The sequence below is a fragment of the Prunus mume genome, linkage group LG4 (assembly GCF_029339155.1).
Source record: "Prunus mume cultivar Tortuosa linkage group LG4, ASM2933915v1, whole genome shotgun sequence".
NCBI lineage: Eukaryota > Viridiplantae > Streptophyta > Magnoliopsida > Rosales > Rosaceae > Prunus > Prunus mume.
In genome coordinates this window covers 1633756-1649203 of record NC_142701.1, presented here as the reverse complement: position 1 = coordinate 1649203, position 15448 = coordinate 1633756, and the positions used below count along the sequence as shown (strand labels likewise).

The window sequence follows — 15448 nt, the reverse complement described above, 5'->3', positions numbered from 1 at the left end:
AAATACTAGAAAATGTCCTTGGTTAATTCAAACATTAAGAATTGAAATTATTAATTAAATGAGGATAATATGGTAAATTCACACTTTTTCATATTAAAAAAATTAAAATTAAAAGAAAAATTAGATAATGGATCCTATTTTTATGGAACACAACTACCCATTATCTTTTTTTAATTATGAAATAAATTTTAAAATTTCTAAAAAAGAGCTTCTCCCAGGCTCGGAGGTGCGTGCAGAGAAGCTAATATATATAAATCAAAAGGCAGAGAATTGAAAACATTCGAAATATCAGAAAGTACCATTGGTTAATACAAACATTTAGAATTGAAATTATTAATTAAATAAGGATAATATGATAAATTCACAGTTTTTCATATTTAAAAAAAAATTAAAATTAAAAGAAAAATCAGATAATAGATCCTATTTTTATGGAATACAACTATCCATTACCTTTTTAAATTCTAAAATAAATTTTAAATTTTTTTTAAAAAACCTTTCGCAGAAAGCACTTGCAGAGGAGAGGCTAGTTCTGTGTTACTTGAAATATTTTTTATGAGAAGGCACTCACTAAATCCCCTTTTATTTTCAAGATTTTTCTAAATATTAGTTTATTCTTAACAATTAATCTAGATGGAAATTGAGTCACTAACTTGGATCGTTTATCTAAACTACATCGAATTTGATGTTGCTTATAATGTATATGGGCAATGTTGGAATTTTAAATCCGCCTCGATTTGCAACAGTTGTGCTAATATAGCAAGTCAAGAGATTCCGCGAAGAAAGGAGGTATAATTTGGTACAAGGATTGTCTCTTAAAATACTTAGATGCCTATTTCTTACATGAAATTGACACAACTAATGGAATTATTATAGCAAATACAAAATCATTGATGCTCCCTTGTTTGATAAAAACAGGTCATGAGTTGTTATACAAATTATGTTTTCAAGCTTACGTTAGTCGATTGTTGTATGCTTATGGGAACCTCATGTTTGGGGTATCGAGCACGGATTTAGTTTATGGTGCAGCTCAATTCACTTGGGACCTTTATGACTTGCATTGCAATGATTGCCTTGATGTCGCTATAAGTGAATTTCTAAATCAAAGTCATGGAATGAGAGGTTGCCGTGCTTATTATGAAAGTTGTTATATTAGATACGAAATTCACCCATTTAGTTATGATATGTAAATTGTAATAACATGATAAATAAAAAAATTCTAGAAGTATTTATACTATTAAATATCATAAGTATACCATAAGTTTGTAACCTCTAGAGTTCAATATCAAGTAACAGAACTATAAAGTACTGCAAATCGACGCACTCGATAGTATATATTCAGAACATAGATAATGCCATAATGCTCAGTGTCTTCTTCAAATGTCAAAGCATCAAATAAAAGAAATTTGAGGAGTTCAACCATACAGCACCTTCCACTTTGGTTTTCCCTGTCTCCGAAGAAGAAACCTCATCAATGAAAGATGCAGCAAGCTCAGTAAACATGATTTCACAAGCTTTCCAGATGCGAGCGGCCAAGAGTCATTGCGGCTGCATGCTAAATTTAGAGACGAAATTTAGTCTAACCAGTTGAAAAGAATCAAGAAGCATGGAATAGTTATCAAAGAAAAAGATTATAAGTTCTCTAATTAGAGCAAACCCTTACAGACCTCAAACTAGTAGTAACATAATAGCATCCTACAGTATGGATTTAGAACTGACCCCAGATTCTGACACCCCACGACAAATTTATTGTACTCACAGAAACAAGAAAAAGAGAATAGAGAAAGGTTTTATTGAAATTAAACAAACCTCTCACAGTACTTACTATATGTGCCTCAGATCAAGATTTTAGAGACGGACAAAATTAGGTGGTAAAGATCTTGGGTTGCAACTATACTACCAGCTTCTCTATTATTTGGTGGACGAACATACAAACACCGCACACATAAGCCACTGATCCAATTTGTTGTCTGCATCTTGTGACTGATTAGCCTTCCCACCCAACTCAACAGATGTGATATGAGCCAGACGTTGCATAACCTCTGCCCTAAAAATAAAGATTGTGTTGCGATAAGATAGTGGAATTTCAGTCTTGAAATTTGGGTTGACCTGGAAATACTGATCCTAATAAAGCATGTAAAAGATAAGAGCAATATAGCCATACAAGCAAAATCATGCTCCCAGCACAAATGCACTGAAATCGTGTCTAACAAAAACATTTAACGTGTATGTTCAACCCAAGATTTTTTTTTTCTTCGCAAACTCTACAAATTAGTAATCCCTTCTTTAGTTGAGCCACTCTTAAATACAATAAGTTCAAACTCAGAAGAGCACGCCAATACTGGAAAGGAACATACATCTTTTTTTGAAATTAAAATAAACATGTGTTAAAATAACTATAAGTAAACAACAATATACTTACTTTGCCTCATGGCCAGATCTTGGGCAAAGTTCAGCTGCGTATTTGACAAGCTCACTAAGACAACAAGCCCACCTGTTCTTATCAAGGCTCTCAAATATTACAGATTGAAGTGTCATGTCAGGAGGGGTTGCATCAGATTCTCGTCCAAAATCAAATGGATGCCAAAATCCCAATAGCAGCTCTGCATGATGTCATCCCTGAAACATTAGAAAAAGATCCATGAATGAAACACAATAAGATACATATTTGCAACATTGCAACTCAAATGAAAAGCAGGACAGGGGAATGAATAGAGAATGGTTAAAGATAGGAAGATAACACACCTTATGCTCTTTCAAGACATCGATTATAATATTGGTTCAGGTTCATATTTTTGGCAAATGAAGACTGAAATGAAGATCAGTTGAAAACTTCAGCTACTTGAAGTTGACATGACAATGGCAAGCAAAGAACAGAGACCAATAACCTTTGCTTCACTAGTACTATCTTGCTTCAGCAATTTGAGTTATCATATGGTTCATGGCAAAATCAAGGTCACACAGAACTCCACAAGTTTATCATGTTGGATGTCCTGAGTAAGCATTCCTTTCTTCAGAACTGTCAAGTGTTGTGAGGTTACACTGTCTAAGTAGTCTCATGTACAATTAGGTGGCTGATCCTCTGTGTGGAGTCTCAAGTAAAAGCTCAAAACTCAGGGAAGACAGTCCAAGGCCATTAAACAATGGGTCTTGTCCTAAATGAACAAACCACATAATGTCATAATGTCATACAACTTACACCTGAATGAAAGACCATAAGGATAGGCTCCTAACCCCACAACAAATTAACATGATAAGACAAAATGATTGGACCAGGGACACAACAACCAATTAAACAAATGCATGCTTTATTGTCCTCTATGCAAATTTGTTCTTGGACTCACTCTAAGAAACTTGTAGAGTTGATCCAAGTGAGAGCTTAAGTTGTTGATGAAAATTGCACCATCACCAAGACATAGAAGAGTTACCAAAGGGTAACCAACCTGACACAAAAAATGTATGCATAAAATTAAATGAAAAATATAAACATGCTAGGGGAGGATGCAATTAAATGAAAAATATAAACAGCACTAGCTTTATAGAAAAATCATATTTAACAATAATTACAAAGGGGAGGAAAAAAACAGTTGACCTGACAATGTAAAAGGAAATAAAACACCAAACACCAACCATACCATCCCAAAGAAAACATTTAAAAGCCAACTTCAAGGGAAACATTACAACCACAGAATATGAGAAGAACCCTTTTGGGAGAAAAACCTGTAATTCTAGCATATAATCAGAGTGAAAATCCAAATACCAAAAGATGCCTCTGTAACTGTGGCACATGAATTTATCATGCACCAACGGCCCCATTAGTGGCAAGTACAAGAGATTTGAAAATGAGAATATTCACAAAATAAACAAGACAATTCCAGGACCACCATGATGATTTGTACAGGTAAAAAAACTATTTATCGCTGCAAAAGGTATCAAATTATTAGGAGTGGAGGATAATGATAGCAAATTCCATCAATTCCAAATATGATAACTTGATATTCAGTCACCTGATGCGAGATAAGGTAACTGTGCTCATATGAAGGAGGCTAAATTAAGAACTGTTTTGCGGATTGGACTTGCAAAAATTGGTCATTCTTGTAAACATGTTGTTTGACTTGTTTTCCAACTCATTCATATTCATTTCCCAGCTCATTCCGTATTCTGAATTCTAACAAGAAAAATGAATTTTAAACTACTCATTATGCATACTAATTTTGAGCTTATCTTCAAGCTCCTGTTCTTCCATCTCCTCATCAAGCAGGACATCAATTTCCGGCCTATATCCAACTCTCATCATCTCAGCAACTAGCAAATTGAGCTTCTCATACACCTCGTTACATCTTGGATGAGCCTTGTCCCCAACCAGGAATGCATGTAACTCATCTTTCACCTCAATCCAGCTGCAACCAGGCTCTTTCTTCAATTTGTTATGCTTCATTGTTTTCCTCATCTTCGAGACCTCACCCCACATTCCAGCTTCAGCATATATATTTGATAGTAGAACATAGGTAGAAGAATCTTGAGGATCCAGTTGCAAAATAGAGCTGGCTGCTTTTTCAGCCACTTCTACATTTCCATGGAGCTTGCAAATGCTAAGCAGCGTCCTCCATATAATGTCGTCAGCTTCAAAAGGCATATCTTGAATAAGCCTCAGAGCCTCATGAACTTGACCTGACCTCCCTATGATATCCACCATACACGAGTAATGCTCCAACTGAGGGTGTAAACCATAGTCATTACGCATTGTGCGGAAATAATGTAACCCCTTTTCAACTTGTCCTATATGTCCACAGGCTCGGAGTACTGAAACAAAAGTGGAGTGGTTTGGCTTAACATTCTCAAGCTGCATGTTCTCAAAAATTCTAAGGGCATCTTCTCCAAGGCCGAAGTTTGCATACCCAGAAATCATGGCATTCCATGTAACAGCATCTCGCTTAGGTGCCTTTTTGAACATTAGATAAGAATCTTGCATGTTGCCACACTTTGAGTACATATCGACAAGAGTGCTGGTTATGTATACATCTAATTGCAATTCATGCTTGATAATCTGAGCATGGATCTGCCTCCCAAGTCCAACAGTAGCCAAATTAGCACAGGTATCAAGAACCGTTGCGTATGTGAAGTTATCAGGTTCTGCACCCATTTCCAACATCTGAGAGAAATATCTCTGTGCATCCTCATTTTGCTTATGTAGTGAGAAACCAGATATGATTGCATTCCATGAAACCATGGTTTGTTCTTCTGTTCTGTCATGTATCTTTTCTGCCTCTTCCATCATTCCGCACTTGCAGTACATATCGACAAGGGCACCTCCAATGAAAAAGTTCATGCCCATTCCAGATTTAATAATTCTGCTATGGATTTCCATCCCATAATTTAAAGAATGTTGAGCTGCACACACTTTTAGAACACTGCCAAAGGTGAACTCATCCGGCTCCATCCTTGAGCGGAGCATGGAAACGAAGAATGAAAGTGTCTCCTTTTCATTTTCATTCTGTCCATGAGCTGTAATAATTGCATTCCAAGACACAGCATCTCTACTTACCATCTCATCAAACACGCGAGAGGCCCCAAACAGATCTCCACATTTACCATACATGTCCAAAATGGCATTTGCTACACATATATTTGATCTCAAGCTACTCTTAACCACTAATACTTGCAGTTGAAGCCCCTCCAAGTGCCCCTTGATCACTGAACAAGCACTGAGTGCACCAGATAATGTTATCTCATCAAAACCAAGACCAGACTTCAGCAAAAGCAGAAATAACTCAAGAGCTTCAAAACCTTGCTCGTTTCGAGCATAGCCAACAATAGTTGCATTATATGACTGCAAACTATGATTTGGCATCAAGTTGAATATCTTTCTAGCATCAGACATACTGCCACATTTTGCATACATGTCCAATGTGGCAGTTCCAACTATCACATCATATAGTAAGTCTGTCTTTATAGCATGTACATGAAACTGAGTGCCTAACCTATATGCAGATAATCCTGCACAGGACCTGAATACACTAGCATAGATTGACTGGCTTACCCCGACTCCTGCTTTCTGCATCTCCTTAAACAGATCTATACCCTTGACAAACTGGTCATTCTGAACAGAACCTGCAATCACAGCGCTCCAACAAACCCAATTCTTTTCAGGCAATTCACGGAAAACCTGAAGTGAACAATCCAGTTCCTTACACTTCCCATACATATCTACTAAAGCACTTCCCGTGACCACATCAATATCAAAACCCATCTTGACTGAAACACAATGAATTTGAATCCCCAAACCAATATCTTCCATAACAGAACATGCTTTCAGAACCATAGCAGTCGTAGTACAGTCGAATTCCACACCCGCATTCCCCATATTCACATAAACTTCAATAGACTTATGATAGTCACCACTCTGCAAGTACCCTGAAATCAAAGAATTCCAAGAGACTACATCTCTCTCAGGCATAACATCAAAACAAGACTGCGCAAACCCCATCTTTCCACTCTCAGCGTACCCAAAAATCATGGTGTTCCACGAGACCGTGTCCCGCTGTGGCATTCCGTCAAACACCTTACTTGCATATTCCAAAACGCCACACTTTACATACATTTGGATCAAACAATTTGTAACAAAGACAGTGGGCTCAAACCCAGAAACTATCATGCGAGCATGGGCTTGTTTTCCCGGATTCAGAGCTCTGCCATGGGAGCATTGCTGGAAGATATGGGAGAATGTTTTGAAATTCTTGGTGGGTGTTGTTTGGTTCTGTGCTAGAGTAGAGAATGAGTAATTGGGTTGTTGTGTTTGTTGGTAAAGAGATTTCAAGCCCCAACCAAAGTTTCTCTGCAGTAAGAACAAAGCTTGTTTTATTTCACTGAATAGCACAACTTCACAAGCCTCAAGGTAAAATAAAATAGCAATGCAATGAACTAACCTGTAAGTCCTTCTTGTGGACAGCACTCGAAAAAGGGAATACATGCTGAACAAAAAATGCACTCCACCACATGCTGGGCTCCAGTAAACATAGTATGAAAGTTATAACTAATGAAGCAGACTCCCCCAATAACAAATACATATATATTGACATATATTGAAAATAATGAAAATAACTCATAAACTCTGATATTTTTAGATGCTATTTTATGCAATAAAGAGCTATGAACTGCATTGATGTTAGAGGCTGAACTTTCTTGACCTCCACCATATACAATAAAGTACAAACGCATCTGGTCAAAGAAACAAGCTTTTGACAAACTAGTCCCCATACAAACCTTTCTTTGGAATGTAGATGCCTCATTTTCACCTTTTGGGGATTCACTGCAAGAAAAATATTTTCCCAGTTACAAAATGATATGGTTAGACCGAAAACAATGAATAACTCAGATCAACAACAATGCCTCCGCATATCTTTGGAAAAGGGAGAAACCCACCTTTCTCTCCATCTTAGAAGGGCTTCTAAAAGAGTTATGTGTTTATGTCGAGCTACCATAGCTAAGGAATCCAGTACTTGCTCATAAGCAGGGTCAGAAGGTTGGGGATATTGCCCATCCTGCAAGTTTCCCACATAACAAAATGAAGAAAAACATCACATGTTAGATTAATGCCAAACCAACCATAGCCATACAAACATTCACTCAATGGCAAAAGGCACTGACTCATTGGGTGAAAGATATAGACAATGCACAGTAACAAATGACAATGTTGGTACCAGTTCTACACAAATAAGAGGAGCTCAAAAGGAATTACAAGTCTAGGATGACCACTTGTAACTATTTCTAACTTTTTCATTATGGTTATTACAAAGAATTTGGATAATTCATTAAGCATTAAGCACCCAAGTTTCAAAAATCAAATTCAAATACATTACTAAAACCAGAAATGGTTTATGCGCTATTCACATCTCTAGTTCAATCTTCCTTTTGAAGTTTCTTAGACTCACCCAAGCTAAGTTCCTCCAAAAACTAAAGCCATGCCCTTTTTCTCAATGCCCACAGAAGCTTTAACGCCATGTTTTCTCCATGCCAATCAACCCAGCTTTCAAGGCTCAAAAGTGTCAGAATGTCGCCTTAAATTTTCTTTTTCAATGGCGGAGGAAAGCCCAAAGGCAATTAACAAGAAGATGTTATCACTTTTCAGCTCCAACTAGCTTTCAGTTGACTCAAACAGAACGACTCTGATAACAAAGGTTAAAATCAAACACTTTTTGGGTGAAATTAGCAGGAAACTGGAGTGGACTGGTAGATTTTGAAGTGATGAGAGGTGCCCTGGGAATGGCAAACAGTGTCCTTAACATCACTTGCTTGTGGACTGAGGTGGGTTCTTAGTACTTAGTCTGCCAATGCTCGTATAATTATGTTTAATACTGGATGATATTTCACATTTCAGAATAATAAGATTAATTTTTTTCCCAGGCAGTTTTGTTATGACAGGATTGGTAGAGACAGCATCTATACCGTATTTGGGACTTCAAGTTCAGGATTGAGTATAGATGAAAAGGCAGAGATGTTGTTTCTGATCAAGGGTATGTATAATTCTGCTTGTAATGATGTGTGTTGGAGTCAGAAGTTTATGAGGGTCTAATGGGTTCAATTATTGTTTTGCTTTGCAGTTCTATATACAAGATTCTTCTCTATTCCAATGGGTTCATTATCAATCTTTTTTTTTCTTTCTTAACTTTTACATAAAATATTGACTTTAGTTGGAACTTCAGAATACAATCAAGTTAGAGAAAGGGAATATATGATTAGCAGTGGGGATTATGTGAAATCTATGGCTAATGCTGTAATTATTGGTGTAAGCTTAACCTTCAAGAGAATGATTAACGCAATTGACTAAACAAGCATGCACCACATGAATAAGAGTACTGTCATTTGTATATCATCTCAATTCACTACGTGTCGTACTACAATAATAGAGGTGGTGCAAATTAAAAGTAAAGCATGATGAAGTAGTTGAAATGGTTGAAATAATTTTCTTATGCAGTAGCCTAACAAGTTAATTATCATTCTTTGTTATTTCTTCTCAATTTCCCAACCCATGAAGCCATGCCAGTGCTGGCTGTCGGGGCTTTGCAAGGTTGTGGTCCTTGTGGACTATATTTAATCCTTTTATTTTACTGCTTCAGCAGAATCAGCATCATAACTTCCGAAAGAATTAATCCCAAATGGCAATGAATTATCCAAAGTCTACTAATGTTTGCAAATCATGCCTTGCTGCGGTCATACAAAGATTACAAAGAATCAATGACCATCTAAGTATCTCTACCAAGTTCCTTGAGAGCCAACTAAGAACTATAATAAGGCATGCTCGAAACAATGGAACTATTAGATGAAGTGAGCTGAAAAGCTAGAGGTAGAGCTACATAGATAAACAGACAGAGAGCTGAAAATCCAAATACAACCAAATAGTAAAAAATTGCAGACCTGAGCTTGAGCGGTCTCAATACGACGCCGTGCGAGTGGAAGGAACCGCTGGAGCAGGCGCGTTGGGGGAAGGGTGGTCAATTGACCCCCGGAAGGCCGGAAAACACCATAGGAGGCAAGAGTGGTACCACCCGCTCGATAAAATTCCTCACTGAAACGCAGCAAAGGCAGCGCGCGTCTTTAATTTGTTTTGACACCGACCTAGCCAAAACGACGTCGTATTTGTTTAACGTTTTTCTTATCTTCTTTTAGTAACCTAAGGAAAAAGAGAGAAAAACCGGCGTCCTCTCTTCTTCTTCTTCTTCTTCTTCTTCTTCGCGCTCGGAGGCATATAATGTTTACGAATGAACGGAGGCAAGAAGAGCGAACTGGAAGATCTGGAACTCCAAGGCTGCAATACCTTCAGGTAACTGGCCCAACACTGTAAAAATCTGTCTTCTTGTTAATTGAAAATTTTATTATTATCCAGCTTAGGTCTTCCTTTTTTGTTCCAGGAATTGGTTTCTCAATTTCAGAATACAACAGATGATGAAGGTATCGCCTTGCCCTTGCCTATACTTTCAACCTTGTTCCTTGCATTTTATCACTTGCTTATGTTGGTGCCTAGACCCTTTCTTATATTTGTGCATTTTCATGATTACAAGTGATACCCTAGCACTTGCAGCACTAGTTTCAACCTTGGCAATGAAAAATTTGTTGTGATTTTGATCTTCATTTCCACCGAGTGTCAATAATTTTGTGATCTCAGGCAGGAGACAGGGTATCTGGTGTTAGAATTCTTCTGATGAGTCGATGACAACTGATTCATTTCAAGGTCATTTGATTAGTTATTTGTTCCTTTCTTTCTGTACAGAGACAAAAGAGAAAATTGTTGCTAATTTGGCCAACTTTGCTTATGATCCTTACAACTATGCCTTCTTGCGGCAGGTATAAAACGTATTTTGATATTCAGTTTTCTATTTTGGTATAAAAGTTCCATGACCACTTTAGCCTGATAAGCATTTTAAGATTACAAACAGCTCAACGTGTTGGAACTTTTTGTGGACTGCATAACAGAACCGAATGAGAAGCTGGTGGAATTTGGTTTAGGAGGAATCTGCAATTGCTGCGCCGGTAAGTTTACCTATTTAATCCTTATACTGACTCTGAGACTCCTAGTTTCTTAAGACACCATTACCGCTAGTAAGTAGCTAGCATTAGTATGTGAGTTGTGTATTTATTTTAAGTTTTAACGTTAATGTTTTAAGTTGCAGATCCGGCAAATGCCGTAGTTATCACTCAGTGTGGTGGGATCCCTCTTGTTATTCAATGTTTATCAAGCCCAGTTAGAAACACTGTAAGTAGGAACTTGTACTTTGTGTCGGTGTGCACATGCCGTGCTTGTTCTGTTTCTTTTTTGGTTGCAGGAGTAGTTCATGTGTGTTTTATAGCCTCATAATTCTCATTGGTTTTTCTAATTGTTTCCTGGGGATGGGATTCAAAAGTTGGACCTGATCAACTCTTATAAAAGAGGAGGCTCTCTGAACTGAGCCGATATACCTAGTTTAAAATAATGTGTGCATTTGAAACTATTTATACACCACAAACATTTTGATTGATCAACATGATTCTTGATGCTTTGTAATGAAAACCGATTTATGTTTTAACGACGATATAGAATATTTGACAAATTAATTGATTGTTAGGTGAATTATGCAATTGGATCACTTTATTATCTATGCAACGCATCTAACAAGGGGGAGATTATGAAGCCAGAGGTGGTTGATGTCATGAAGAGATATGCTGCAGCTGAAGAAGTGAGTGTCAGTTTCAGTAATCTAGCCAAGGCATTTTTGGACAAACATGTTTCTGAAACTGCTTAGAGAGAAAGTAGCTCTTGTTTTATGATGCATCCGGATTTTTGGTCTTTGTAAGCATTTCTGTTTCCTCCAGAAAATTTTGTTCAACATATGGTTCCGCATGGTTGTTTTGCCAACACCTTTATACCAAAAATTCTGCTATACGGCCATTGCATCGGTACATCCACTTTTCCAACGGCGGGATTTAAATGATTTGATCTAATGGTCCAAAATAAGTTGTGAAGACAAAAATAAAATCTCCTAAAACAACTGGAAAACTGGTTGGTTATATTGGGTTACTTTGCTTCCCACATGTGAAAGAACATTGGAAAAGGTCAAATCTTGCAACCCAGAACTAACATCTCCAAGGGTCTCTTCCATGGGGATTTTCCGATTTTTCGACTATGTATTTCTTGGCCTTTTTGTTATTTCTTCTATTTTCTGGTGTTATTGCTTTAACGTTGAGCATTGGGCTTGGGAATTTGACATTGGGCTTAAATATTTGGCAAAATAAAATAAAAATCACACAGCCAGTTTGGTTAGGTTTGAACCGGCTTTCTCACTACGAAAATCGGAATCGTAATTGGACCAAACAAGTTTGGTTCGATTTTTTGACCTAAAGTTGACTCTTTAGTCAACAAGGGTTTTATTTATTTATTTATTTATTTATTGTTTTGTCTAGTCCCGTTCTACTCTTACCAATTCTTTGGTTCCAATGCTCACGCCTAATTATTCCTAACCAACGTTCTAATTTACTAAGTAAATGAATCTCCTATACCTCCGCTACCTAATAATGCAATTTAATTACATAACGTGTTGATATAGAGGTTAGATCACTCTTTCTGGGTTATCCCTCATCAACCAATAACACTTTAGTCACGCACATCTTGTTTGAATGGTATACATCTGGATGACATGTGGTATATGTAAACATGAATTCTTTTTCTTTTTTGGGTAAAATCTCCATGACCCCAAGTAAACACATCCAAAAGTCGGGCTATTGACTCTAAACTAAGCACTTGTTGGGAGACAACCCAACTAGGTACCTTCGTTCCTTATATTTTTAATATTCGTTTGTGTGCATTCATTACTTTTACTATTCCTTGTCCTCATTTTTATTTTCTTTTTAAACATTGAGGAGAATGTTTGGTTTAGGTTTAAGGTGGGTAACATTCATTTTAAGTTTTTTTCGGAGTCATGCAAAATGTTGGTGTTTATGTTTCGATTAAACCAATTTCATCTGTAATGGATTTGAAGACTTGGCTAGTGCTGTTGTCTTCAGTTTTTTTGTGCTGAATCCAACCATATAGGGTCTTAATTTTATGACGTTTCGTTTGGAAGTTACAGCTGTGTTTCTAAGGAACTGGAAGTTTTCTGCGATTATGTACTGTTTTCTGTTTTTAACATCAATTTCCATGTAGTTCTAATCTGTTTTTCAGTATTTTGTCGAAAGAAAAGTTGTGCGTTTGTTTGTCTATTTTCTGAGCATATAAGGCTTGCCAAATTCCGTGTAGTACTTTGTGGGATAGTCACTGAAAATTGATCTGAGGTTGAAACTAAAAAGAAGTAGTTTTTTCAAAATGTGAATTCTTGCTAAAGCTATTGCTAATAGAGACATAAATGCCATATTTTGATCGTGAATGCTTTACTAATATGCTGTCATGAAGGGTTATTGCATTATAATCTTTGTACTTCACAATACCATACTTGTAGTATTTTAGTAGACAAGGTTGCTATGCTCGAATGACTATGGAATATTAGTGGAGACTACCCTTGTGAGATATTGAGCCAAAATCCACTCTTTGAGAGGGGTTTTATTGTTTCTACTCTTAAACACTCTTCAATTTGTTCTTAATTAGATTGCTCTCATTAGGTTTGTATTGGATACTAAAGAATGTTCTTACTTTTGTAGGTACATCACTTCCAAGTGGGAAGGACCATGAGAAATGATGTCAGGCTATGCATGTTTTTACCAACTAAAAGGCTTTTCATCCTACCTTTTGTGTGCGTCGTTAACCATTTTGTAACCAAACACTTAGCCTTTCTTTCATCACTCTTATTATCTTTAACCTATATAACCAATTTCTAAGCCATACCTTATAGCTTAGGATGTGCCAAAGTGATGAAAATAAGAAGATTGAGCTCTACCCCAAAGAATTCATGTGTACTAAGGTGTTTGTGCAAAATTGCAAGAATGAAAAAAAAAAAAAATTGTAAGGAAAAAAAAAAAGTATTTGCAATTCAAAAAAGTAAAAGTTCACACTGAGTATTACAAAAAGTTCAAAATGAGCTGGCTGTGAATGTGATCATGAATAATGCTTTTGGTAATAGTTTCCAAGTCAAGAACAAGCCCTTTCACATCCATTTTATGCAGAGTCACATCTCCAAACAATAGTTCAGCTTTCAAGATAATTTCATTGGCATGGGTGTGAGCTTGTCTCCTCTCAATCTTTCCCCACCAGCATTGATGCTATGTAATATCCTAGATACATTATTGACAAGAGCAGTCATCATCTCACTACCAGTCTTCTTTCTGTCCACTGAAGGGGCGCAGAGTCTATCAGATCACCATCATGTCCCAGTTGCAACTGATCATTAGAGTAATCCATAGAGTGAGGGTATAGAAGGACCTATGCCCTGGAACCAGAAGCATGAAAAAGATGTAAATCACATTTGGAGAATCTTATCATATAAAAGAAATCATATTTAGAGGGTTAAAGGGCATCCAGACACTAGAAATTATGTAGCAGATTTTAGCAAATTGTATTTTATGTATCTGTTTTTGCCTTGCAATTTCCACTATTATTCAATTACTCTACCTGAGCTATCATCCAGACTACTAGAAGAAAATGAAGCTTCAAGAACAAATCCAGGGCTCAGCCTATCACCATGATGAAGCTTCAAGAAAATGAAGCGCAGATACTCCAAAAGTTTCGGGCATGGAGTATTCAATACTAATACGCCCCCAAAACACCTCGATGCATATCAGACATTCCAAATCTGTATCTAGCTGACTTGTTGCAAGTTTGACTTTTGGATACAACATGCATATGTAAGGAAGATGCGGTGGATACACAAGAATACAGAATAGATGCGGTGGTTCTCAACATCTTTGCGAAATTATTGATTTCACCATCACCTTCATGTGCGATTAATAAAATGGTTCAACGTACACTTGCACTTTCGAGTCTAGGTTAAGTTTTACTATTTGGATCCAATATATTTAACCTTTGGAGAGCACACTGCGCTTTGTTTTCAAGATGGGAAAGCCTATGACGTACAAGGAGAGCCTATGACATAGAGGTGTTCCTTTCTCGGCCACAATCATTTGACAACTTCCATATCCATCGCATCACCAACACAAGTTGTACGTTTGGCCTTCTGCGGCGTACTAGCACGACCACATCTATTTCAACCAAGGACGTTGCAAAATAGGTTGTAAATTATTTTTGGGTTACCATTTTTGGCACCTAGTGGGACACTATAGTGCTAAATTCATCAGATTTTCATGCAAGTTGAAACCACTCACAATTTAAGAAGCGATCTGAGGCAGAAACCCAGATGGGGAACACCAGTCACATCCAGCCAACCGGGACCGAATGTAAGTGGTTTGATGACAACCACTGTGCTTGAAACAAAAATAAAAATTAGATTAAGTGGTTTGATGACCAATTGGGCACGGCAGTGAACCAGTCTTCCTGCACCCAAGTTCAAACTTAGATTAAATTAATTTAAGTCCATTCAATTTTTACTTTTATTTTTAAACAAAAACCAATGTCAATTAAGTCCATTGAATTCCAAGAAAACCTCCACTTAAGGAGGGACATCGAACCCAACAATTAAAACAGAAAACATGATTCTAAAATATTTCGTGGGAAAATAGTACTGGTATGTGGGAATAATAACAGTTTTTTATTTATGTTATTGAGTTTCAACATATCAAAATAAAAGGTACTATTTAATAAGGTATTCCATAAATAAAATGAAAGACTTATTTACGTTTCATAGAAACCTCCATAGAATCCGTTTAGTTGATTATTCGTCTAAAAATTGATGATTTTATATAATAAAAAATATCCTGGCAAAGTTAGCCTTTGAGATTAGATTGTACATGCATTCATAGAAGTTAATTTTTGTCATTTGCATGAGTTATTTTGTATAAAATCATCAATTTTTAGACTAACAATCAACAAAAAGGA

The 15448-nt window shown here is 36.7% G+C and overlaps 2 protein-coding genes across 10 annotated transcripts; one reads left to right on the top strand and one right to left on the bottom strand.

The window, feature by feature from the left end:
* Positions 1–1225: 1225 nt before the first annotated feature.
* On the bottom strand, positions 1226–9570 carry LOC103342662 (Pentatricopeptide repeat (PPR) superfamily protein). 9 transcript variants are annotated; one of them, XM_089050946.1, is made up of 11 exons: positions 9412–9570; positions 7420–7538; positions 7261–7306; positions 6924–7001; positions 4207–6832; positions 3342–3440; positions 2886–3152; positions 2743–2806; positions 2420–2616; positions 1823–2044; positions 1226–1552 (listed from the first exon to the last, which is right to left on the bottom strand). In XM_089050946.1, the coding sequence occupies exons 2-6, from the start codon at positions 7476–7478 to the stop codon at positions 3403–3405; spliced, it is 2847 nt and encodes a 948-aa protein (XP_088907072.1). In that variant the 5' UTR covers positions 7479–7538; positions 9412–9570; the 3' UTR covers positions 1226–1552; positions 1823–2044; positions 2420–2616; positions 2743–2806; positions 2886–3152; positions 3342–3402. The 9 variants fall into 9 exon arrangements, with proteins under 9 accessions (XP_088907072.1, XP_088907070.1, XP_088907071.1 ...); XM_089050944.1 differs by having other exon boundaries at positions 1823–2121; positions 2743–3152; XM_089050945.1 differs by having other exon boundaries at positions 1807–2044; positions 2743–3152.
* Positions 9571–9599: 29 nt separating this feature from the next.
* Positions 9600–11411, top strand: LOC103342663 (ARM repeat superfamily protein). The gene is made up of 6 exons (XM_008246297.3): positions 9600–9817; positions 9906–9945; positions 10265–10338; positions 10431–10524; positions 10665–10747; positions 11097–11411. The coding sequence occupies exons 1-6, from the start codon at positions 9746–9748 to the stop codon at positions 11271–11273; spliced, it is 540 nt and encodes a 179-aa protein (XP_008244519.2). The 5' UTR covers positions 9600–9745; the 3' UTR covers positions 11274–11411.
* Positions 11412–15448: the final 4037 nt, after the last annotated feature.